We start from the raw sequence: 17826 nt of genomic DNA, 5'->3' as shown, positions 1-17826 counted from the left end.
AAAGTAAAACAAATAACAATATTAGGTCTACATAAAATAGTAGTTGTCCATTATAAGGTACAACTACTATTTTATGTAGACGTACCTACTAAGTCGAAAAATTCCTTATATTTTTCAACGAGAATAAGTTAACTGGCCCAGTAGACAAAGTAACAATTACAAAACGATAACGAAGTTAGAAATCGCAAAAATGTATGGGATTGACATACGCCGCGTTAGATCACGTGGTCTATCTAATGTCAATCCCATACATTTTTGCGATTTCTAACTTCGTTATCGTTTTGTAATTGTTACTTTGTCTAAGGCCCCTGGGGGGTAACCGGCACCTTTAGAATAACAGTCTTATTATGGGTACGTTTTGTTGCGTTCACAAAATAATCTTACTTTTTTGGCACCGGGACCTTCTAAAACATATGTAAACCAATTGCAACAAGACTGTTTCGAGCGGTTTCGAGACGTCAATCGAAAAATTGGAACCGGCACGCTCTCTTTGACATTTAGCATTCTTGTTATAATGTCAATAATGACAGTTTTAAGCAATTTTAGTGAAGTTGTAAATATGGAACTTTTATAACATTATTTTGAATATTATTAAAAGAATACCCATCAAATTTAAGTGAAACGTATGTAGTTGGAAATCTATTTAATAAATGAAGCTTTTAAAGAAGATAATACATTTATTATATTAAAAATGCAAAATTAACATAACTACATCGGGTTGTTCCAAGAAAAGGCTTCAAACCTTTTGATTTAAGAAGAATCGTGTAAATAATTTATTATTGCGAAGTGCGCAATCATCACTAGTCTCTATGAGATATGGGGGCATCATATGAACAATCTTAAAATACAATAATTATGTTATAACCTACAGATTTATCTGTGTAAGATAAAAGTAATGTAAGTACCATACCCAATGCAAATCTTAAGAGTATATTTAAAAATACGTTTGTTTATGTACACATTCTCCACTTGTTATTTCTCTATATAATAAAATGCAACCCTACTTATTCTCTAAACATAAATTTTATCTAATACCTACTTAATGTAAATCTATAAAAGATTGTTTATTATTTCTTCTTGATTCAATATATTTTAGTTATATTATTTATATAATAAAACACTTAAAAGTAAATCTACACTCAAATGCACTACCCATATTATACTTATGTTAGGGATCTCATTTAATTTTGAGAAATAATACCATTATTTATTTCCAGATTCTACAATCAATTCCGAGCACTAGGGATAAGATTACCCAGAGTAACCACATGGAAGCATTGATAGTATTCAAGAAGCTATAAAGTGCCAGCGCAACATGAATATATTTTTTTCAATAGGAAGCAATATCATGCTTTAAATGTATTAGTGCAATTAAAAACATATTTTATAAATCCAAAATCTTTATTTAGTCCTTTTTATTTATTCATTGACAAAACATTTGCTCCTTTACTTCTCTTGATAACATTTATATGTATATAAAAAAATGTAATAAAACATGGAATTATTTGAAAATAGATTCAATTCTATTTTGATTAAATATTAATTAAAAACAATTAGGTATATTACTCAAATCCCAATTTGTAAGTAAATAGCATATTAAAAAGACCCTTGATTAAAAAAATAAAGTCTATTTATAATACCAGCCTTTAAAACTTAAAATGCAATAAACAAAAACTTTATATTTACATCACAATGAATAATTCCTGCACTAATAGTTTAATGGTATTTATATTTTTATTTTAAATTTAAATCAATTATTGTATTTGCATAATATAGAGTAGATAAATAATTTAAAAACTTGCAGTACTTATGTATACTTTTAATTTCATTTTTATTAAACTTAAAATGAAAACAATGTAGGTACTATATTAAGGTACAATTAAATTTTTACATTTTCAGATGTATGATACAAATATGAATATTTTAAGTGTAGACTGTAGACATGGTGGCGCCTCCCCCAACTTGAAGTTCTCACTACCACATGATCATCTCCCAAGCCGGTAGGTACTTCCTTGTTCAATGTTTGGGCAAGCCGGCAATCAACACAACTGTGAAAGATAAATTGGATTTAAACTGATTCTTTGTTGCCTTAAAATTTAATAAGTACATTTAATATGTTTATTTTTATTATTAAAGGGCTTGTCATGGTGTATGTAATTTTAGATGTTTTTTTAAACAATGTCGGTATAGTTTGTTAAATAATAAATACTTTATTTGTTAATCATTTTTCAAGTATTTTAACATTTTAGTTCTATCTATATTATCTTGCAATTCTTAATATCGTATTAAAAAAAAAAGTTAAATGTGTAGGTGTGTAATTCCTTACAAAACTGTTAATATAATTAGTAGCTTCTAACCAAACATAGATAGGTTTGCTTATAAATTAATGTAAATATTTACTTTTGACCAGCTGCTCTAGTTTTTGTGAACTCCCAAATCATTTGCACTTAAACTTTCAGCAGAGAATTCTATCAACTTCGTCTCATCATAACTTTTACCTCGTTGGGAGTTATTTATGTATCTATCTTTGTCTTTGTAACTTCGGGGTCAGGGAGCTTCGCGCACTCTGCACAATGTTCTGCTGCAAGTTAAATAAAAATTACTTCAATTAAGTAACAATAATCAAAACAGACGAAATTATGCAAAAACCAAAACTTTATTCGTAAAAATATATCTCTGTAGTCTGTTATCATAAATCGTCCTTACTCGTACTTTATCTTACCTTGCTATTTCAATATTGCTTTTTCGCACTTTCTCATTTATCCAGAGATGAGATTCACATAATTAAGTTTAAGTTTATCTGAAATTTTAGATAATAATAATATGAATTATGAGGACAGTGACATGACATTTTGATTTTTGACGTTTAATGTTCGATACAAATCATTACGACTTGGCCTAAAAGCCTCGTAGCCAAGCCATTAATCTTAAAAAAATAGACAAAACTTCGGAATTCATTCGCTCATTGGACATTGTAGGCAATCGTATAGTAATCATGTTTTAAAGGCTCCCGGTACCAAAATAAAGTAAGATTATTTTGTGAACTCAACAAAACAAGGTTGTTATTATAAAAATGGCGGTGATTGAAAATTAAACGTCAAAAATCCAAATGTCATAATCACTGTCCTCAAGCTGTCCTCACTCCTCGTATTGTTATCTAAAATTTGGATAAATCAAATTGAAAAATTGCGAAAGATAAGTAATATGCATTAAAGAATGCATGAAAGAGGCATGAAAGAGCAATTGAAATAGCAAGGTAAGATAATATACGAGTAATAAATATATCTAAAACATTGGACGATTTATGATAACACAGATATATTTTTACGAATAAAGTATTGGTTTTTGCATGATTTCGTCTGTTTTGATTATTGTTAATTGAAGTAATTTTTATTTAACTTGCAGCAGAACATTGTGCAGAGTGCGCGAAGCTCCCTGACCCTGAAGTTACAAAGACAAAGGTACATAAATAACTCCCAATGAGTTAAAAGTTATGCTGAGACGAAGTTGATAGAATTCTCTGAAAGTATAAGTGCAAATGATTTGGGAGTTCACAAAAACTAGAGCAGCTGGTCAAAAGTAAATATTTATATTAATTTATAAGCAAACCTATCTATGTTTGGTTAGAAGCTACTTATATTAAAAGTTTTCTAAGGCATTGTACCTACACATTTAAGTTTTTTTAATACAATATTAAGAATTGCAAGATAAACAACTAAAACGTTGAAATACTTGAAAAATTATTAACAAATAAGGTATTTAACAAACCATACCGACATTGTTTAAAAAACTTCTTTTTAGACGTTTACATACACCATGACAAGCCCTTTAATAATAAAAATAAACATATTAAATGTACTTATTAAATTTTAAGGCAACAAAGAATCAGTTTAAGTCCAATTTATCTTTCACAGTTGTGTTGATTGCCGGCTTGCCCAAACATTGAACAAGGAAGTACCTACCGGCTTGGGAGATGATCATGTGGTAGTGAGAACTTCAAGTTGGGGGAGGCGCCACCATGTCTACAGTCTACACTTAAAATATTCATATTTGTATCATACATCTGAAAATGTAAAAATTTAATTGTACCTTAATATAGTACCTACATTGTTTTCATTTTAAGTTTAATAAAAATGAAATTAAAAGTATACATAAGTACTGCAAGTTTTTAAATTATTTATCTACTCTTTTTTATGCAAATACAATAATTGATTTAAATTTAAAATAAAAATATAAATACCATTAATCTATTAGTGTAGGAATTATTCATTGTGATGTAAATATAAAGTTTTTGTTTATTGCATTTTAAGTTTTAAAGGCTGGTACTATAAATAAAACTTAATTTTTTTAATCAAGGGTGTTTTTAATATGCTATTTACTTACAAATTGGGATTTGAGTAATATACCTAATTGTTTTTAATTAATATTTAATCAAAATAGAATTGAATCTATTTTCAAATAATTCCATGTTTTATTACATTTTTTTATATACATATAAATGTTATCAAGAGAAGTAAAGGAGCAAATGTTTTGTCAATGAATAAATAAAAAGGACTAAATAAAGATTTTGGATTTATAAAATATGTTTTTAATTGCACTAATACATTTAAAGCATGATATTGCTTCCTATTGAAAAAAATATATTCATGTTGCGCTGGCACTTTATAGCTTCTTGAATACTATCAATGCTTCCATGTGGTTACTCTGGGTAATCTTATTCCTAGTGCTCGGAATTGATTGTAGAATCTGGAAATAAATAATGGTTTTATTTCTCAAAATTAAATGAGATCCTTAACAACAGACTACATAAGTATAATATGGGTAGTGCATTTGAGTGTAGATTTACTTTTATAGTCTTATATTCTATATAGGTAAATAATAACATGATAAAATATATTGAATCATGAAGAAATAATAAACAATCTTTTATAGATTTACATTAAGTATTAGATAAAATTTATGTTTAGGGAATAAGTAGAGTTGCATTTTATTATACAGAGAAATAACAAGTGGAGAATGTGTACTTATACAGACGTATTTTTAAATAGATTTGCATTGGGTATGGTACTTACATTACTTTTATCTTACACAGATAAATCTGTAGGTTATATTGTATTTTCAAATTGTTCATATGATGCCCCCATATCTCATACTTCATAAGGACTCGTGATGATTACGCACTTGTTTACTATTTAGGTACACGATTCTTCTTAAATCATAAGGTTTGAAGCCTTTTCTTCGAACAAGTTCTATTATTATCTGATAACTGTCAAATTGTCAAATAGATCGCAGTTCGCACCGGTCCCCTATTACGACTTACGAGTGACGTCATCAAAATTGCTAGAAAAACAAAATCAGTTTAACGCTTTAACAAGCTTGCGTTAAGGGTGTCACGGTACGAAAAGACATAGTAATGTTATAATAAGCTTGCTATAAGAGATGCCGGTTACCCCCCTGATTTGTATAGCATCATAGCAATAGTCAGTTTTATTTATCAAACATCCTCAATGCTAAATTCCGTAGAAATCAATTTCGGGTCAACAGTAAGTAGGTCTACCTACTGCAAGGCCTAAAATTGATTAGAAATTTCATTGAAAATGACGCATTCTTCGAAATGGAGTAATTATAATCGGAAATCAGAATCAATAGTGACTGTTTGTATCCATACCTCAATCTATACATACTTTTCTTCAGAATATAATTCCTTATCTAGTATGTTTGAAATATATTTTTGATACCTACGAAAAAAATGAGAGCTTATCCAAATCCTATATCCTATCCTATCCTACTAATATTAAAAATGCGAAAGTTTGTGCCGATGGATGTATTTGTATGTGTATGTTCATTCTTTCACGCAAATACTACTGACACGATTACAATGAAATTTAGCACAAATATAGAGGGTAACTTGAATTAACACATAGAATAAGTTTTTTCTCAGAAATCTCAAGGGAACGGGAACTATGAGGAATTTTTTTTAAAAAAACGCGGGCGACACCGCGCGCCTAAAGCTAGTTACTTATAATGTTTTTTATGAATCTTGTTTTCTATAGAAGCACAAAATTCGATGAATAATATTCCATAATATGTTCCTGTTACATTTCCTTATCTATGAACTTTTGACAATTTATTGCACTGATCCTATGTTGATACTTCAATATTATTATTACCTACTCCATTGATATGATTATCTTGAGAATGTCCAGTCATGCACCATCTTATAGATAGTGATTTATCTCTGGAAAATTTTATTTCTAATTTTAGTCGTAGGTACACTAAAGGTAGTCGCTCACTCATCTTATCTTTCTTAACATGACTCATGACAGCTTTTATCCTTAGTCACATTGTGGCAGGTCATATGCACTAGGTAGGTACATTAGTATCAAAATGCATCTTATTACTTTCTAGGTATCAGCAATGACCAATCTTTGCATCATACAAATTACAAATCATACGATTTCTCTAAAAAATCATTACACATTTGAAGATACGAATAGTGACAAACGTCAAACATATAAAGTTATTTAAATAATTCATTGTAAAAATTTCTTTTTTTAATTTAATGTTTAAAAAATGTAATAAATGATGTCTCATATAAAGTATCCAAAATCTCCGTCTGTGCTGTCGAAGATAGTATTTTATTTCGATGAATTTTTTTTTTCAATGAGAGATCTCAGATTTCTCCAGCCTTAAATAAAAATCGCAGCTCGCCTAATTAAAAATAATCTTGATTTGGCGGGAAAAAGAATCGAATATCAAATCGACCCCAGACGAACATGAGACTTCACCTACAAATATATTATACCTTACAAATAGATTCGACCGATTCGACGAATTTCTTCATTCAATTTCAATGTATGCTCTGATTATTTATTGTTGTTTATTATTCTATGAATGTTTTTGTGTCACCGCAGGTTAATTTTCTATACATAATTATTAATTAGTGTTTCAATTTTGGTATATCTATTAATTATCTAGGACTATTACAACCAAATTATAATACCTCTTTCAATGCGATATAATAAAGTGTTAGGTACCATCGAATAGATTACTAAATACTACGTAGAAGGATGCATAATGCATTAAACAACTGCTGAATTTGGGTTTAACGTAGTGCGGAACCACAAATCGCGTCTTAATGTCCGAATTGTCTATGCCCGTTCCCAATTCCAAATTCAAAATTCAAATTCGAAACCAATTCGATTGAATTAGATGAGAGCTGTTAGCTCTATTTGAAGTGTAGGAATTTCTTTTATTACTTAGATCATGGACGTATAAAAAAAGACGGACGGTATATCGCCTAAACATTGAGTGAAGCCTAGTAATGGCGGCGAAACATCCATGTGTGTGTGCCATGTTGCCATGGCAACAGCTGTCCTGTTGACAATGGCGGCTGTATTTTTTTCATAAATTTTGCCGTAAAAATTTTGTCATTAAAACATAAAAGAAATAACTTGCTTCCCTGTGGAATGTAATCCCTCGTGTTTTGTTATTTAAAATTGTACTGTTGCGACACCATTTAACCACGCAACACGGCATTTTAAATATTTTTTGTGAAACAGTGACGCAGTTAATCAGTCGGTAGTTCACGACGTAATGGCGGCCGACTAGCTTACTATGGTGAGAGTGTGTGCGTGTTTATTGTCTTTACACGATCGCTAGCTTACTATGGTGGCTTCACGTTGTTTGTTCGTAATACGGCGTCCGTCTTTTTTTATACGTCCATGACTTAGATATCAATATTATTATGTTGCCTTTCCATAGATACCTACTTTATAAATGCGACAGTAACTAGGTATTTGTTATTTTGTTGACTTTTTTTTTCACTTCGAAATGCTATTTCACGGTAGATATGTTTTTTGTGAATAGAGAGAAAAAAAATCGCGGTAAAGCATCAAATTCCAATTGGCATTTCCTTTGAACGCGGACATAGCCGCGTCTAATAAAAAGTCCTAATATTAACATATATATTTTATCCACGAATAGATCCAAGCATTAAGCTTACGTTTTATCTAGCATAGAAACGTAATCAAAAGGGGAAAAAAAATATTTACAAAAATAAAAGCATTTTAAATTAAATCAATTTATTGCAGTAAGTAATTCATAATAATATTCGTTTAGGCAATGGGGTTGACGGCAATCACGTTAACTGGGTTTCCACCAGGGACAAAGGCGGGAATTTCGTGGATCTGAAAGACAATTAAAACATTAATGGGTGCTTTTTGCTGCTTTTAAATTTTAATATATTGTTGAAATGCCCTTCAAGATGTATTTTTCTTTTATTTTTTAATGTTAATTCAATGTATTATTATATTATAAGTGGTATAAAATAGTTGCAGTATACAGGATATAAAAAATGTAAATAATTTAAAATGAATTAAAGAATTTACTTATCCTAGTAATACAAAAATTATTATAGTCCGGTGTTTCCAACTCAGAGTCGTAATAAAGGCTAATAAATTTAAGTATTATTATTTATTAGGTATGCCAATTGCATTTGCATCTACGCGGGAAGCAATTTGTAGCCAAAGGTGGTAACTTACTACAAAATTGCAATCTATAAATTATTTTTCTTGAACACTAGATAGCGCTGTTTTAAAATAATCACAAATTTATAAACATCGATTTACCTGTTGTGTCTGTTTGTTTACGTTAACGACGACTTGCACGAGGGGGCTGCTGGACGCGGGGGAGGGTGCGGGAGACGGGGAGGGAACGGGGGCGGGGGCGGGGTTCACGATACCGGGAACTGCTTCTAGAGGCAGGTCAACGGTGACGGTTTCCTGAAAATAAAGACATTATTTAAGAACGTTTATTAGTAATAATATGATATAATTATAGGCAAAGGAAACAAAAAAATATGACATACCATTTAAAAGTATTTTTATGGCAGGACTGTAAAGGTTGAGCAAGATATGAAATGTTATCAAATATTTCTTTAGATATGCAGTTTTAAATTAAAACTTTTGTTTTCCTCTGACTAATAAATTCTATGTTTTCATCAGAAACATATTTAGAAGTAAAAATAACCCTAATTAATTGCGTGCCTATTTTAGAACATCGAAGGCATAAAATATTGCCACTTAATTTATTAAAAGTACTTACAACTTGGTGTCCAGCGAAGAGGGCCTCCATGATTTCGTTCAAAGCGGCCTCCAGAACGGGGATCAAAGCTGGGTCGGTGTGGGGGTTTGACAGAGCACTGTCAATTTGCTGCAGAGTAAGCTCTACAGGGGCGGCTGTCGACAAAGCGACGAGGGCAGAGAGTACGATGAAGTATTTCATTTTGAATTATTTACCTGGAAGAATAAACGGAATTAGTTAATAATAAAAAGAGCGTGTGTGCCGAACACACGTGTCAGAAGTGAAACTTCTTTGTCACGATTCAAAGATACCAAAATCGTCGCCTTACTCCAAGACGTGACGGTATTGCCATGACGCGACTTTGAGATTTTACTCTTAACGCGCTTAGAGACGTTTCACTTCAAAAATGATATCAAATAGTACCTATTTATTATGGACCGTAATAATTTGAATAAAAAACTTAGCTAACATATTACTGGGCAACTAATTTAACAACGTACCTATTGCAGAAGATGATAAGATATGTATGAGATAAAACTAAAATGATGAATTCGATCCGCAAAAATGGCTGACTTACTTAAAACTCGTTTTAGATGTACCGTTTTACTCATGAGAAGTCGGATTTCTCGATTTTAAATATTTGATCGAACTCAAGTCAACAAACATAACGGTTAACGGTTTCGAATGTGTTTTACACAATTTCTGCTAAGCAATTTAAATTGTATGTAAACAATCACACACCATCACGGATCACAAATCGATCAGAAAATAGTTTTTTATTGAGTTAAACCATTTAAAAATCAATTGGTCGTTCGACCTATGCCAGTTAAATCTATTTATTCTTTAATTTACTTAAAAATTACTAAATACCTAATTTCAATAATATATTTTTAAAGCTAATGTTTATTGTTCACTTACCAAGTTTTCACAACAAAGTGACTTTTCCAAAACAGAGGCGGCTACTTATACAATTCTGCATTAATGATATTATTAATATCAAACTAATAACCGAGATTAAATATAATCCAATAAAATATCATAAAAATTTATAATATGTGATCGATAAAAAGGTCATAACCATATACCTAATATCAAATTACTACCAAGCCATTGTTTTAGTAAGTAGATTAAAACTTCATAGAAATAAAAACTGAATTTCTAAAATCAACTCATAACTGTAACAGAGTCTCCTCCTTGATATTGAATCTCAAAAGTGCTAAAAGTAGAAAGCTACCTCCCTATAGTGGAAATTATCTTAGCGAATGTGGTATTTTGCATGAAATAGCATATACATAATTCCAAATATCAATGTTCAGCTCCCAGTAAGACTTCATCAGGCACCAAACAAAAATTTAAAAGAATACTATAGTGATACGAGTTTCCAGTGTATGACAGCGATGCGATGGCGAGAGACGATCTATAAAGCTGTCATTCTTCCACACTGGAATAAGTGTGGAATAATAACTATTTTAACTTACTGGGTTGCATTACTGCATTAGTGCATTGCCTTTTTTGAAGTTGGCTTGATCATCAATACTTATATTTTAAAGAAAAGTTGTTTCTTGTTTGAGAGTGCTTATTTCAGGAACTTCTGATTTGAATTGCAAAATAAATTCTATTGGATAGTCCATTTATCGAGTTAGACTATATGCTATATTAAATTACGCTACGCCTAATAGATTAATAGATTATAGAAGCGGAGCAGCAATTAAAATTTTGCAAAAACATTTATTTTGAAAGCAAGCAGGGAAATAGTTTTGTGATAGGTACAAGGTTTTATTATCTAATGAAACACAAGATCAAGTCTTTGAGCGCCAATAATATTTATTTAACATAATATTATATACTATATTACAATAATCTAAGATATAATAGATTCGTCTTAATAATATATATTTTGTGCGGAACCTGCAACAAACAAAAATATGTTAAAATTTAATATTTTTTTATTCAAGCCGGATTTTACATGAAAATAAGTAAAAGCGTAAATTTGCGTAATTCCCGTGAGTGTGATCAGTTCAATTCCAAACAAAATGCTTTTGTTTGTAAAAAGTAAGCTTCAAACTATTCATTCTTATTTCCAACGACGTAAAGCTCAGATTTCCATGAACACATTCAATTTATCTGAACTTATCGTCATATCAATATTTATGAATGATTTTATAATAAATTAACAACCTACAGGCTGTATAATAATAAATCTTCTTCAATGTCAAACGGAATTACCGAAGTAGAATTCATTCAATAAAAATATAATTGCAGTAAAGATAAAGCAAATTATCCACATGTTGTTGAAATCGCATCGTAAAAACGTCACAGATTAGTGCTTTCGCTTCTATTGAATACTCAAAGCGGATGTGCTGTAAAATCGAAATTAATATATGCCCTATTTTTCTCTGTATTAATATCTAGAACCAATAGTTCATCCTTCATATTCCAATGTAAAAATAGAATATAGACCATAATAATAAACTTTAAATTTTTCCAATGAGAATTGCCTTTATATTAGAAAAGTTATTTCCTATACTATAGGATCTTTTTACTTAAGAATATTAATTTTACTTTGTTATATTTTTTATAACCAATATTTAAATTAGCCATACAAACGGCTTATTTTCCAAACACAAACTAAAACCCTACACATAAAATCTATTAAAAATAAAGAAAAAATAAATAAATAAAATTAAATGTATTTTCTTTCGTTATCCGGTTTCAGCAACAATATTTAAATTTTGAGTTTCTTGCCGATTCTTCTCCATACTTTCCGAATCGGTGGTAAATGTTAAAAATACTTATGTAATGACGATTCGAAAGTGCTACTAAATAGTAGTCTAATTGAATAAATGAATGTTTGAGTTTGAATAAATAAAATTTCCACAAAAAAATAACCCTACAAATAATTTCTATCAGGTCTCAGCGGCAGAAACAGCCAACATTCTCTGATATGAGCCGGCGAGAGAGCGAGACGCCAATAGCAACAACTCTCGACGGGACACGCTCGTTGACGCTTCTTGCCATTGCGTGTGTGGTACCTGGAATAAGGAATTATTAAAGTGAAACTTTTATTGCATCGTCTCAAACTTTTTGGTCTGTGTAGCGCATGTCGCGTGACGGTCGAACCGTACGATAATTATCGTACAAATACGATAATTGTGTGACTAAGTTTCACTTTTACCGTGGTTTCATAACAACACACACGTGGACAACATTTTTTATTTATTCTTTATCTATACTATGTACTAAAGTTCAATTTTGATTGTATGTGTGACTGTTTCAGAATATTAATGCAAATTCACATAAAATTTAGGGAGCCTCCCCTTAACAAAAAAATGTTGTGTGGTTTTATGATACCACGGTAAAAGTGAAACTTTCCGAACACTGCTTTATACCTACTCGGCAGCCGACCGTCACGCAACATGCGCTACACAGACCAAAAAGTTTGAGACGATGTAAAAAAAGTTTCACTTTAAAAACATACATACAATAAGCAACTGGATTCAAATAAGCTTCAAAAATTGTCCGAACCAAAACTCTACTTATACGTTTATTCGGCAGAGTTTAACACATTTCAGCTTCGACATATATGTAATATGCTGAAGAGTTTGTTTGTTTGAACGCGCTAATCTCAGGAACTTCTGGTCCGATTTGATTCTTTCGGTGTTAGATAGCCCATTTATCGAGGAAGGTTATAGGCTATATATCATCACGCTAAAACCAACAGGAGCGGAGCAGTGGGGGTGAAACCGCGGGGCAAAGCTAGTTGTAAATATATGTATAATACAACGGAGATTAAACAGACAATAATTTCATTATTAGTAACAGGCGCTTACCTACAAGGCCTTAAATTAATATTTTAGTATGATTTATTTATATTAAATTAGAAAAGAATATTAGAAAAATTAGCATATTAGGGATCAGTGAATAAATTTAAATGGGATTTGGTTATTGCTGAAACCTAAGCAGACAACATTGTGAATTAATCCTACATTGTTATTAGTCTTAGATTTGATTGTAATTGTACTATGTTTATAAACAATAAAAAATAGTCAATTTTTTAATTTTCATTGAATAAGCTTCACAATAAAGTCATTTAAAACAATTTTAAAAACAAAATATCAATAAATAAATTTAATCAATCATTTCTCACCTGCAAATTAGCCGACATAATCGAACCAATAGTAGTGTTGTACCCAGTCTGCGCGTGCGCATAGTCGGTAGGCGTGGCCTCTCTTGCTGCGAGTACCGCGGCACTAGGGATGGGCGTGCCTTGTGATTGCACTTGCAACTCGATGCCGAGGGAGGGCTGGGACAACACTAGTAGCGCTATATCGTACCACCTGTGTGCGAGTGGCTAGTTATGACGTATGTTTTGCTTCAGAACATTAACGTACAATAAACAATTAGACTCACAATCATGCTCAAAAATTGCCCGATGTATAACTCTGCCAAGAAGTCTATAAAGCAGAGTTTCTAATATTTTATTCAACGCCACTTGGACATTTTTAAACCTTTTAATAGGCGACTGTGAGTCGATTATAGTTCGTCAGTTGTTTATAGAACGCCAATGTATCTCAACGTCAGTGATTCTTTTTATAAAAATAAACATTTTAGCAGAATTCTATAAATTATGGCGACCTATCGACTAAACCATTATATATCAGATCTAGCAAGAACGTGACAAAAAAAAGTAATTTTAAAAACGAAATTGAGACAAATACAAATAAAAAAGACTTGTGGCACTCGGGGACTGCCGCGGTAAAGCTATTGCATGCTATGCCTTCAAGCCACACCTCCGTGCCCGTCGGAGTGGGGAGCGTGAGGTTTTTTCGTTACGGAATTTCTGGATTCGGTCCCCGCGCTCAAGGCCCGCGATAGAAGCTATGCAATAGCTTAAAAACACGTATCCTCACCTATCCGGCATAGCCTCATACACAAAGCTCTCAATAGCCACTATAGGCACGTTATTATGCAGTTGCGAGTTGACAGATCTCAAGTGTGCGATGCGTTGTTTAGCCGCTGCGTACGCGGCCGCGTAGCCTACTGGTTGTGCGGCTGTGACGTCACTTTGTGCGGGTTCGCCACTGAAAGAACGCTTTATTAGTAACATAATAAGTATAATAGTTAAAAAAAAACTAAAAAACACGCTTTTTGCAAATTGAAAAATGGAATAATTTTATCAAATTAGTGTATTGTCATCGGTCCTCAATAAATCTACAAAGTTTGAACGAAATCTGGCCGTTTAAAATGGGTCAAAATCGCGCCCAAAGAAGTCGATTAAAAACAAACATACAGGTGAAGCTAATAAAAAGCGTGTAAAAATGACTCTTACTGCAGAATACTTAAAGATGGTTTATTTAATTATCTGAAAAAAAAATATTTTCAATTTTTGGAGTAATGGACTTACTTTCATATGTTAGTGTTAGTGTTATGTGTGTGTGTATACCTAATATTAGTATAAATATAGAAACAACCATGCCTTCTCAGAAATTTCTTTCAAATTTCTCATCCTATTAATAAATTTAATAGGATGAGAAATGAAAGAACCTTTAATAAATAAATATTTGTAGGAAACTCACACAATAGTCGCTTTTCCAAACACAGTTTGAAAAGCTTCTCGAACAGGCGATACTTTCACCTCCTTATCAGAAGCAACAACTATGTATAAATCACCACCACTCCCTAAAAAAGTAAAAACATACTCATACTGTTAGACCTAAAACCATTAACAATATAATATTTGCCCTTGGTAATTAAAGCACAAAATATTTGCATTCAACATCACAATTAACCTATGTATCCTGTAAGTTTTATTTGATTTGAAATCATTTATTTATTGTCTATATGCATTTATTATAAAAAACCAAACATCAACCCCATTCCTACATTATAAAAAATGATTTCTCAATATCATACAATCAATACAATGTAATCCATTCGAGTAACTATAGCATATTAATTATTATAGCATTACATATTTACAATTTTATTTACATTTATTACATAATCAAAACTATCTTTAAACAAATAGCGAAACAAGACCTTTGACCCAAATCATTGACTACCCAGGCTCATAACTCACCATCAGAAGATGTGCTGGTTTGATTACCTTCATTATCTGTTATAAAAGATCAATTTAACTCTATACATATTTTGTAATAATAAAGATATTTGTGTGCTTAAATAGTTATTTGCAAACAATATCATCACTACATAGTATAAAACAAAGTCGCTTTTTCTGTCCCTATATATGCTTAAATCTTTAAAACTACGCAACGGATTTTGATGCGGTTTTTTGTAATAGTGATTCAAGATGAAGGTTTTAGTATATAATTTATTAGGTTTTAGACAAAGCGGGCAAAGCCGCGGGCGGAAAGCTAGTTTAAGATAAAATTAATATTATATGATTATTGGCACACCACCCTACATCAGGCAGCATAGATCGGGAAGGGATGATAGTTTTGAATAAAAAAAAATTGAAAAGCAAGTAAAAAGAAAAACATAGTATTACAGAAAATATCCTAGAAGAAGTCTAATTCAATAAATAACTGTTTCAGTTTGAGTTAAGAATAAGTAACAATAAATTTCCAATGAAAATCAAAATAGTTTCCTAACAAATAAATTTTCATATTAATTAACCATACTTACTCAAATATTCCTTCATCTGAGGATCAAGTGTTGTTATCATGGAATCAACTGAGTTTTTAGCTTTCTCGGCTACTTTCTGGAGGATCCCTCCACTTGACATGGCACCTTTCATCCAAGTTATGAGACCACTACCTGGCATAATGTCACCTTCAAGAGGAAATTAATTGCATTCAATTTATATTTCATAATAATTCTCTTAAAAAAAATGTTGTGTGGTTTTATGAAACCACGGTAAAAGTGAAACTGTTCGAACGGTTCCGAACACTGCTTTGTGTAGCGCATGTCGCGTGTCGGTCGGCTGCCGAGTAGGTATACCTACTCGGCAGCCGCGATACACGCGACATGCGCTACACAGACCAAAAAGTTTGAGACGATGTAATAAAAGTTTCACTTTAATAATAAATTCAACTTTTTGTAGAAATGGGTAAGTTTTTGAACACAGATCGCCTGATGTGTCGTTCTCGCACACTTAAGTAATATATCACAGAAGCCTCTAGTAGAAACTAGAAAGAATATAATATTTATGGGCTGCAATCTTCAAGGATTGTGTTAAGCATGAGCAAGTGGACATACATTGATCTTAAGGATTAGTAACATTATTCACTACTAGTTTCACCCCCGTGGCTCCTCTCCTGTTGGTCGTAGCGTGATGATATATAGCCTATAGCCTTCCTCGATAAATGAGCTATCTAACACCGAAAGAATTTTTTAAATCGAACCAGTAGTTCCCGAGTTTAGCACGTTCAAACAAACTCTTCAGCTTTATAATATTAGTATAGATAATATCTATGAAAAAAATTACCAATTCTATCAGTACCAACTCCACTTTCTGGCAATGAGCCTGGCGACAATGTGCTATCAGACTCTACTGGTGACCGTATTGACACAGTTGGCTCTCCTTTTGATGGTGGTATGGCTGGGCTGGAAGTAATTAAAAGATTGTATAAGTTCAGACATGTTGATAAAAATTTTAATTAGTATATACTACAGGTTCAATAGAAGAACAGATTTCAGCATTTAATTAAAGCATAAAATTATAAATATCTAATAGATACATTGAAGTAGAACCCTCTAAGTCTAACTAAAAGGTATATAAGATATGATTAATATTCAAAATCAAAGACTAAGTATAACAACATTTATGAAAGTAATAAAACTCATATATCTGTTTTTATCTTTACTGAATTTCATTTAATCAGCATTATTGAAAAACATATACCTAAATTTTTCTGGAGTTTGTGGTGACACATCCATTGGCACAGGTTGTGCATTTGGATTCTCTGCTGGCTTTGTATTAGTCTGTGATACAGGAGCCTGTATAAAATATCTCATTAAATGGGGAGTATGCTAATATAAAGAGAATTTTATGAGAATTGTGCAATTGTTATAATACAAGTTATGTAAAGTCATGTGACTTAACTAAATGAGTCAATATGATTATGATATTCATAGTCTTTTTTTAACATCCAAAATTTTTCTCTATAACAGAGAAAGAAGTAATGAAATATGTATCTAAACATAATGAGAATCATGAGCATACACTACATGCTCATGATTCTCATTATGTTGTGTAAAAAGTACGCTTCATACTTCATTTTGTACTACGGGTGCTACAGGAGCTACGGGGTTGACGCTCGTTGTAATAAAATTTGGTAATTCTGATGGGGGAGCAACACTTGATAACAGATTGCCCGTAGCCGCAAGAGTCGGAGCAGCTGGTATTTTGTTTCTCTTCTCGGCATGGTTCATATTCTTGCACTAAAAACCATAAATTTTATTCATATTTACAAGCTTTAGGTGAATTAAATCAAATTAAAGAGACAAGTATGTTTTTTACACCTTTTTATTATAATAACAACAAACAACACCGTGAGGATTTGTTGTGGTTTTGCGAATTTGTCAAAATTTGACTTATTTGAGCTTATTTGACACTTGTTGACGTGTTCATAGTTCAACTGTACAAATTCCACACACCGCTTTTGTGAAATTATTAATAAGAGCATATACATAACAAACTTTATATTTTTATTATATTCCAATCCTTAATGCGTAATCAGATCAATTATTATTCCTAATATCGTATGTCTTGTAATATTT

General features: G+C 31.5%; 2 protein-coding genes and 2 long non-coding RNA genes across 7 annotated transcripts in view; 2 read left to right on the top strand and 2 right to left on the bottom strand.

Moving 5' to 3' along the window:
• LOC149481782 (uncharacterized) overlaps positions 1–17826 on the top strand; it is a 270870-nt gene that overhangs the window by 220023 nt on the left and 33021 nt on the right. The gene's annotated exons all lie outside the window — the stretch shown is intronic.
• On the top strand, positions 3102–4202 carry LOC149481790 (uncharacterized). Its single transcript, XR_016316785.1, has 3 exons — positions 3102–3256; positions 3406–3579; positions 3915–4202. It is a non-coding gene; the product is annotated as an uncharacterized LOC149481790 (long non-coding RNA).
• On the bottom strand, positions 8068–9825 carry LOC149481789 (uncharacterized). 2 transcript variants are annotated; one of them, XM_089705191.1, is made up of 4 exons: positions 9585–9825; positions 9106–9299; positions 8631–8783; positions 8068–8189 (listed from the first exon to the last, which is right to left on the bottom strand). In XM_089705191.1, exons 2-4 carry the CDS (start codon positions 9283–9285, stop codon positions 8118–8120), a joined length of 405 nt encoding a protein of 134 aa, XP_089561317.1. In that variant the 5' UTR covers positions 9286–9299; positions 9585–9825; the 3' UTR covers positions 8068–8117. The 2 variants fall into 2 exon arrangements, with proteins under 2 accessions (XP_089561317.1, XP_089561318.1); XM_089705192.1 differs by lacking the exon at positions 9585–9825 and adding an exon at positions 9413–9433.
• Positions 10886–17701, bottom strand: LOC149481788 (protein PRRC1-like). 3 transcript variants are annotated; one of them, XM_089704844.1, is made up of 11 exons: positions 17569–17701; positions 17320–17487; positions 16949–17028; positions 16532–16650; positions 15730–15876; positions 15164–15199; positions 14661–14763; positions 13995–14165; positions 13232–13421; positions 11979–12116; positions 10886–10992 (listed from the first exon to the last, which is right to left on the bottom strand). In XM_089704844.1, exons 2-10 carry the CDS (start codon positions 17476–17478, stop codon positions 11991–11993), a joined length of 1131 nt encoding a protein of 376 aa, XP_089560970.1. In that variant the 5' UTR covers positions 17479–17487; positions 17569–17701; the 3' UTR covers positions 10886–10992; positions 11979–11990. The 3 variants fall into 3 exon arrangements, with proteins under 3 accessions (XP_089560970.1, XP_089560969.1, XP_089560972.1); XM_089704843.1 differs by having other exon boundaries at positions 16949–17043; positions 17569–17700; XM_089704846.1 differs by lacking the exon at positions 15164–15199 and having other exon boundaries at positions 16949–17043; positions 17569–17700.

This window comes from Colias philodice, chromosome 16, assembly GCF_061535455.1.
Source record: "Colias philodice isolate Cphi_HAF_F1 chromosome 16, ilColPhil1 Martin Lab GWU primary, whole genome shotgun sequence".
In the NCBI taxonomy this organism is placed as follows: Eukaryota; Metazoa; Arthropoda; class Insecta; order Lepidoptera; family Pieridae; genus Colias; species Colias philodice.
Note: the sequence above shows the minus strand (reverse complement) of the source record. Positions and strands in the feature narration are given on the sequence as shown.

Coding starts and splice junctions, on each gene's coding strand:
- LOC149481789 (XM_089705191.1), bottom strand. CDS start 9,285: ATGAAATACTTCATCGTACTCTCTGCCCTCGTCGCTTTGTCGACAGCC. Junction 8,784..9,105: donor TCTTCGCTGGACACCAAGTT/GTAAGTACTTTT, acceptor CTTTATTTTCAG/GAAACCGTCACCGTTGACCT. Junction 8,190..8,630: donor TAAACAAACAGACACAACAG/GTAAATCGATGT, acceptor ATTGTCTTTCAG/ATCCACGAAATTCCCGCCTT.
- LOC149481788 (XM_089704843.1), bottom strand. CDS start 17,478: ATGAACCATGCCGAGAAGAGAAACAAAATACCAGCTGCTCCGACTCTT. Junction 15,200..15,729: donor TCAGATGAAGGAATATTTGA/GTAAGTATGGTT, acceptor CTTTTATAACAG/ATAATGAAGGTAATCAAACC. Junction 14,166..14,660: donor TTTGGAAAAGCGACTATTGT/GTGAGTTTCCTA, acceptor GCGTTCTTTCAG/TGGCGAACCCGCACAAAGTG.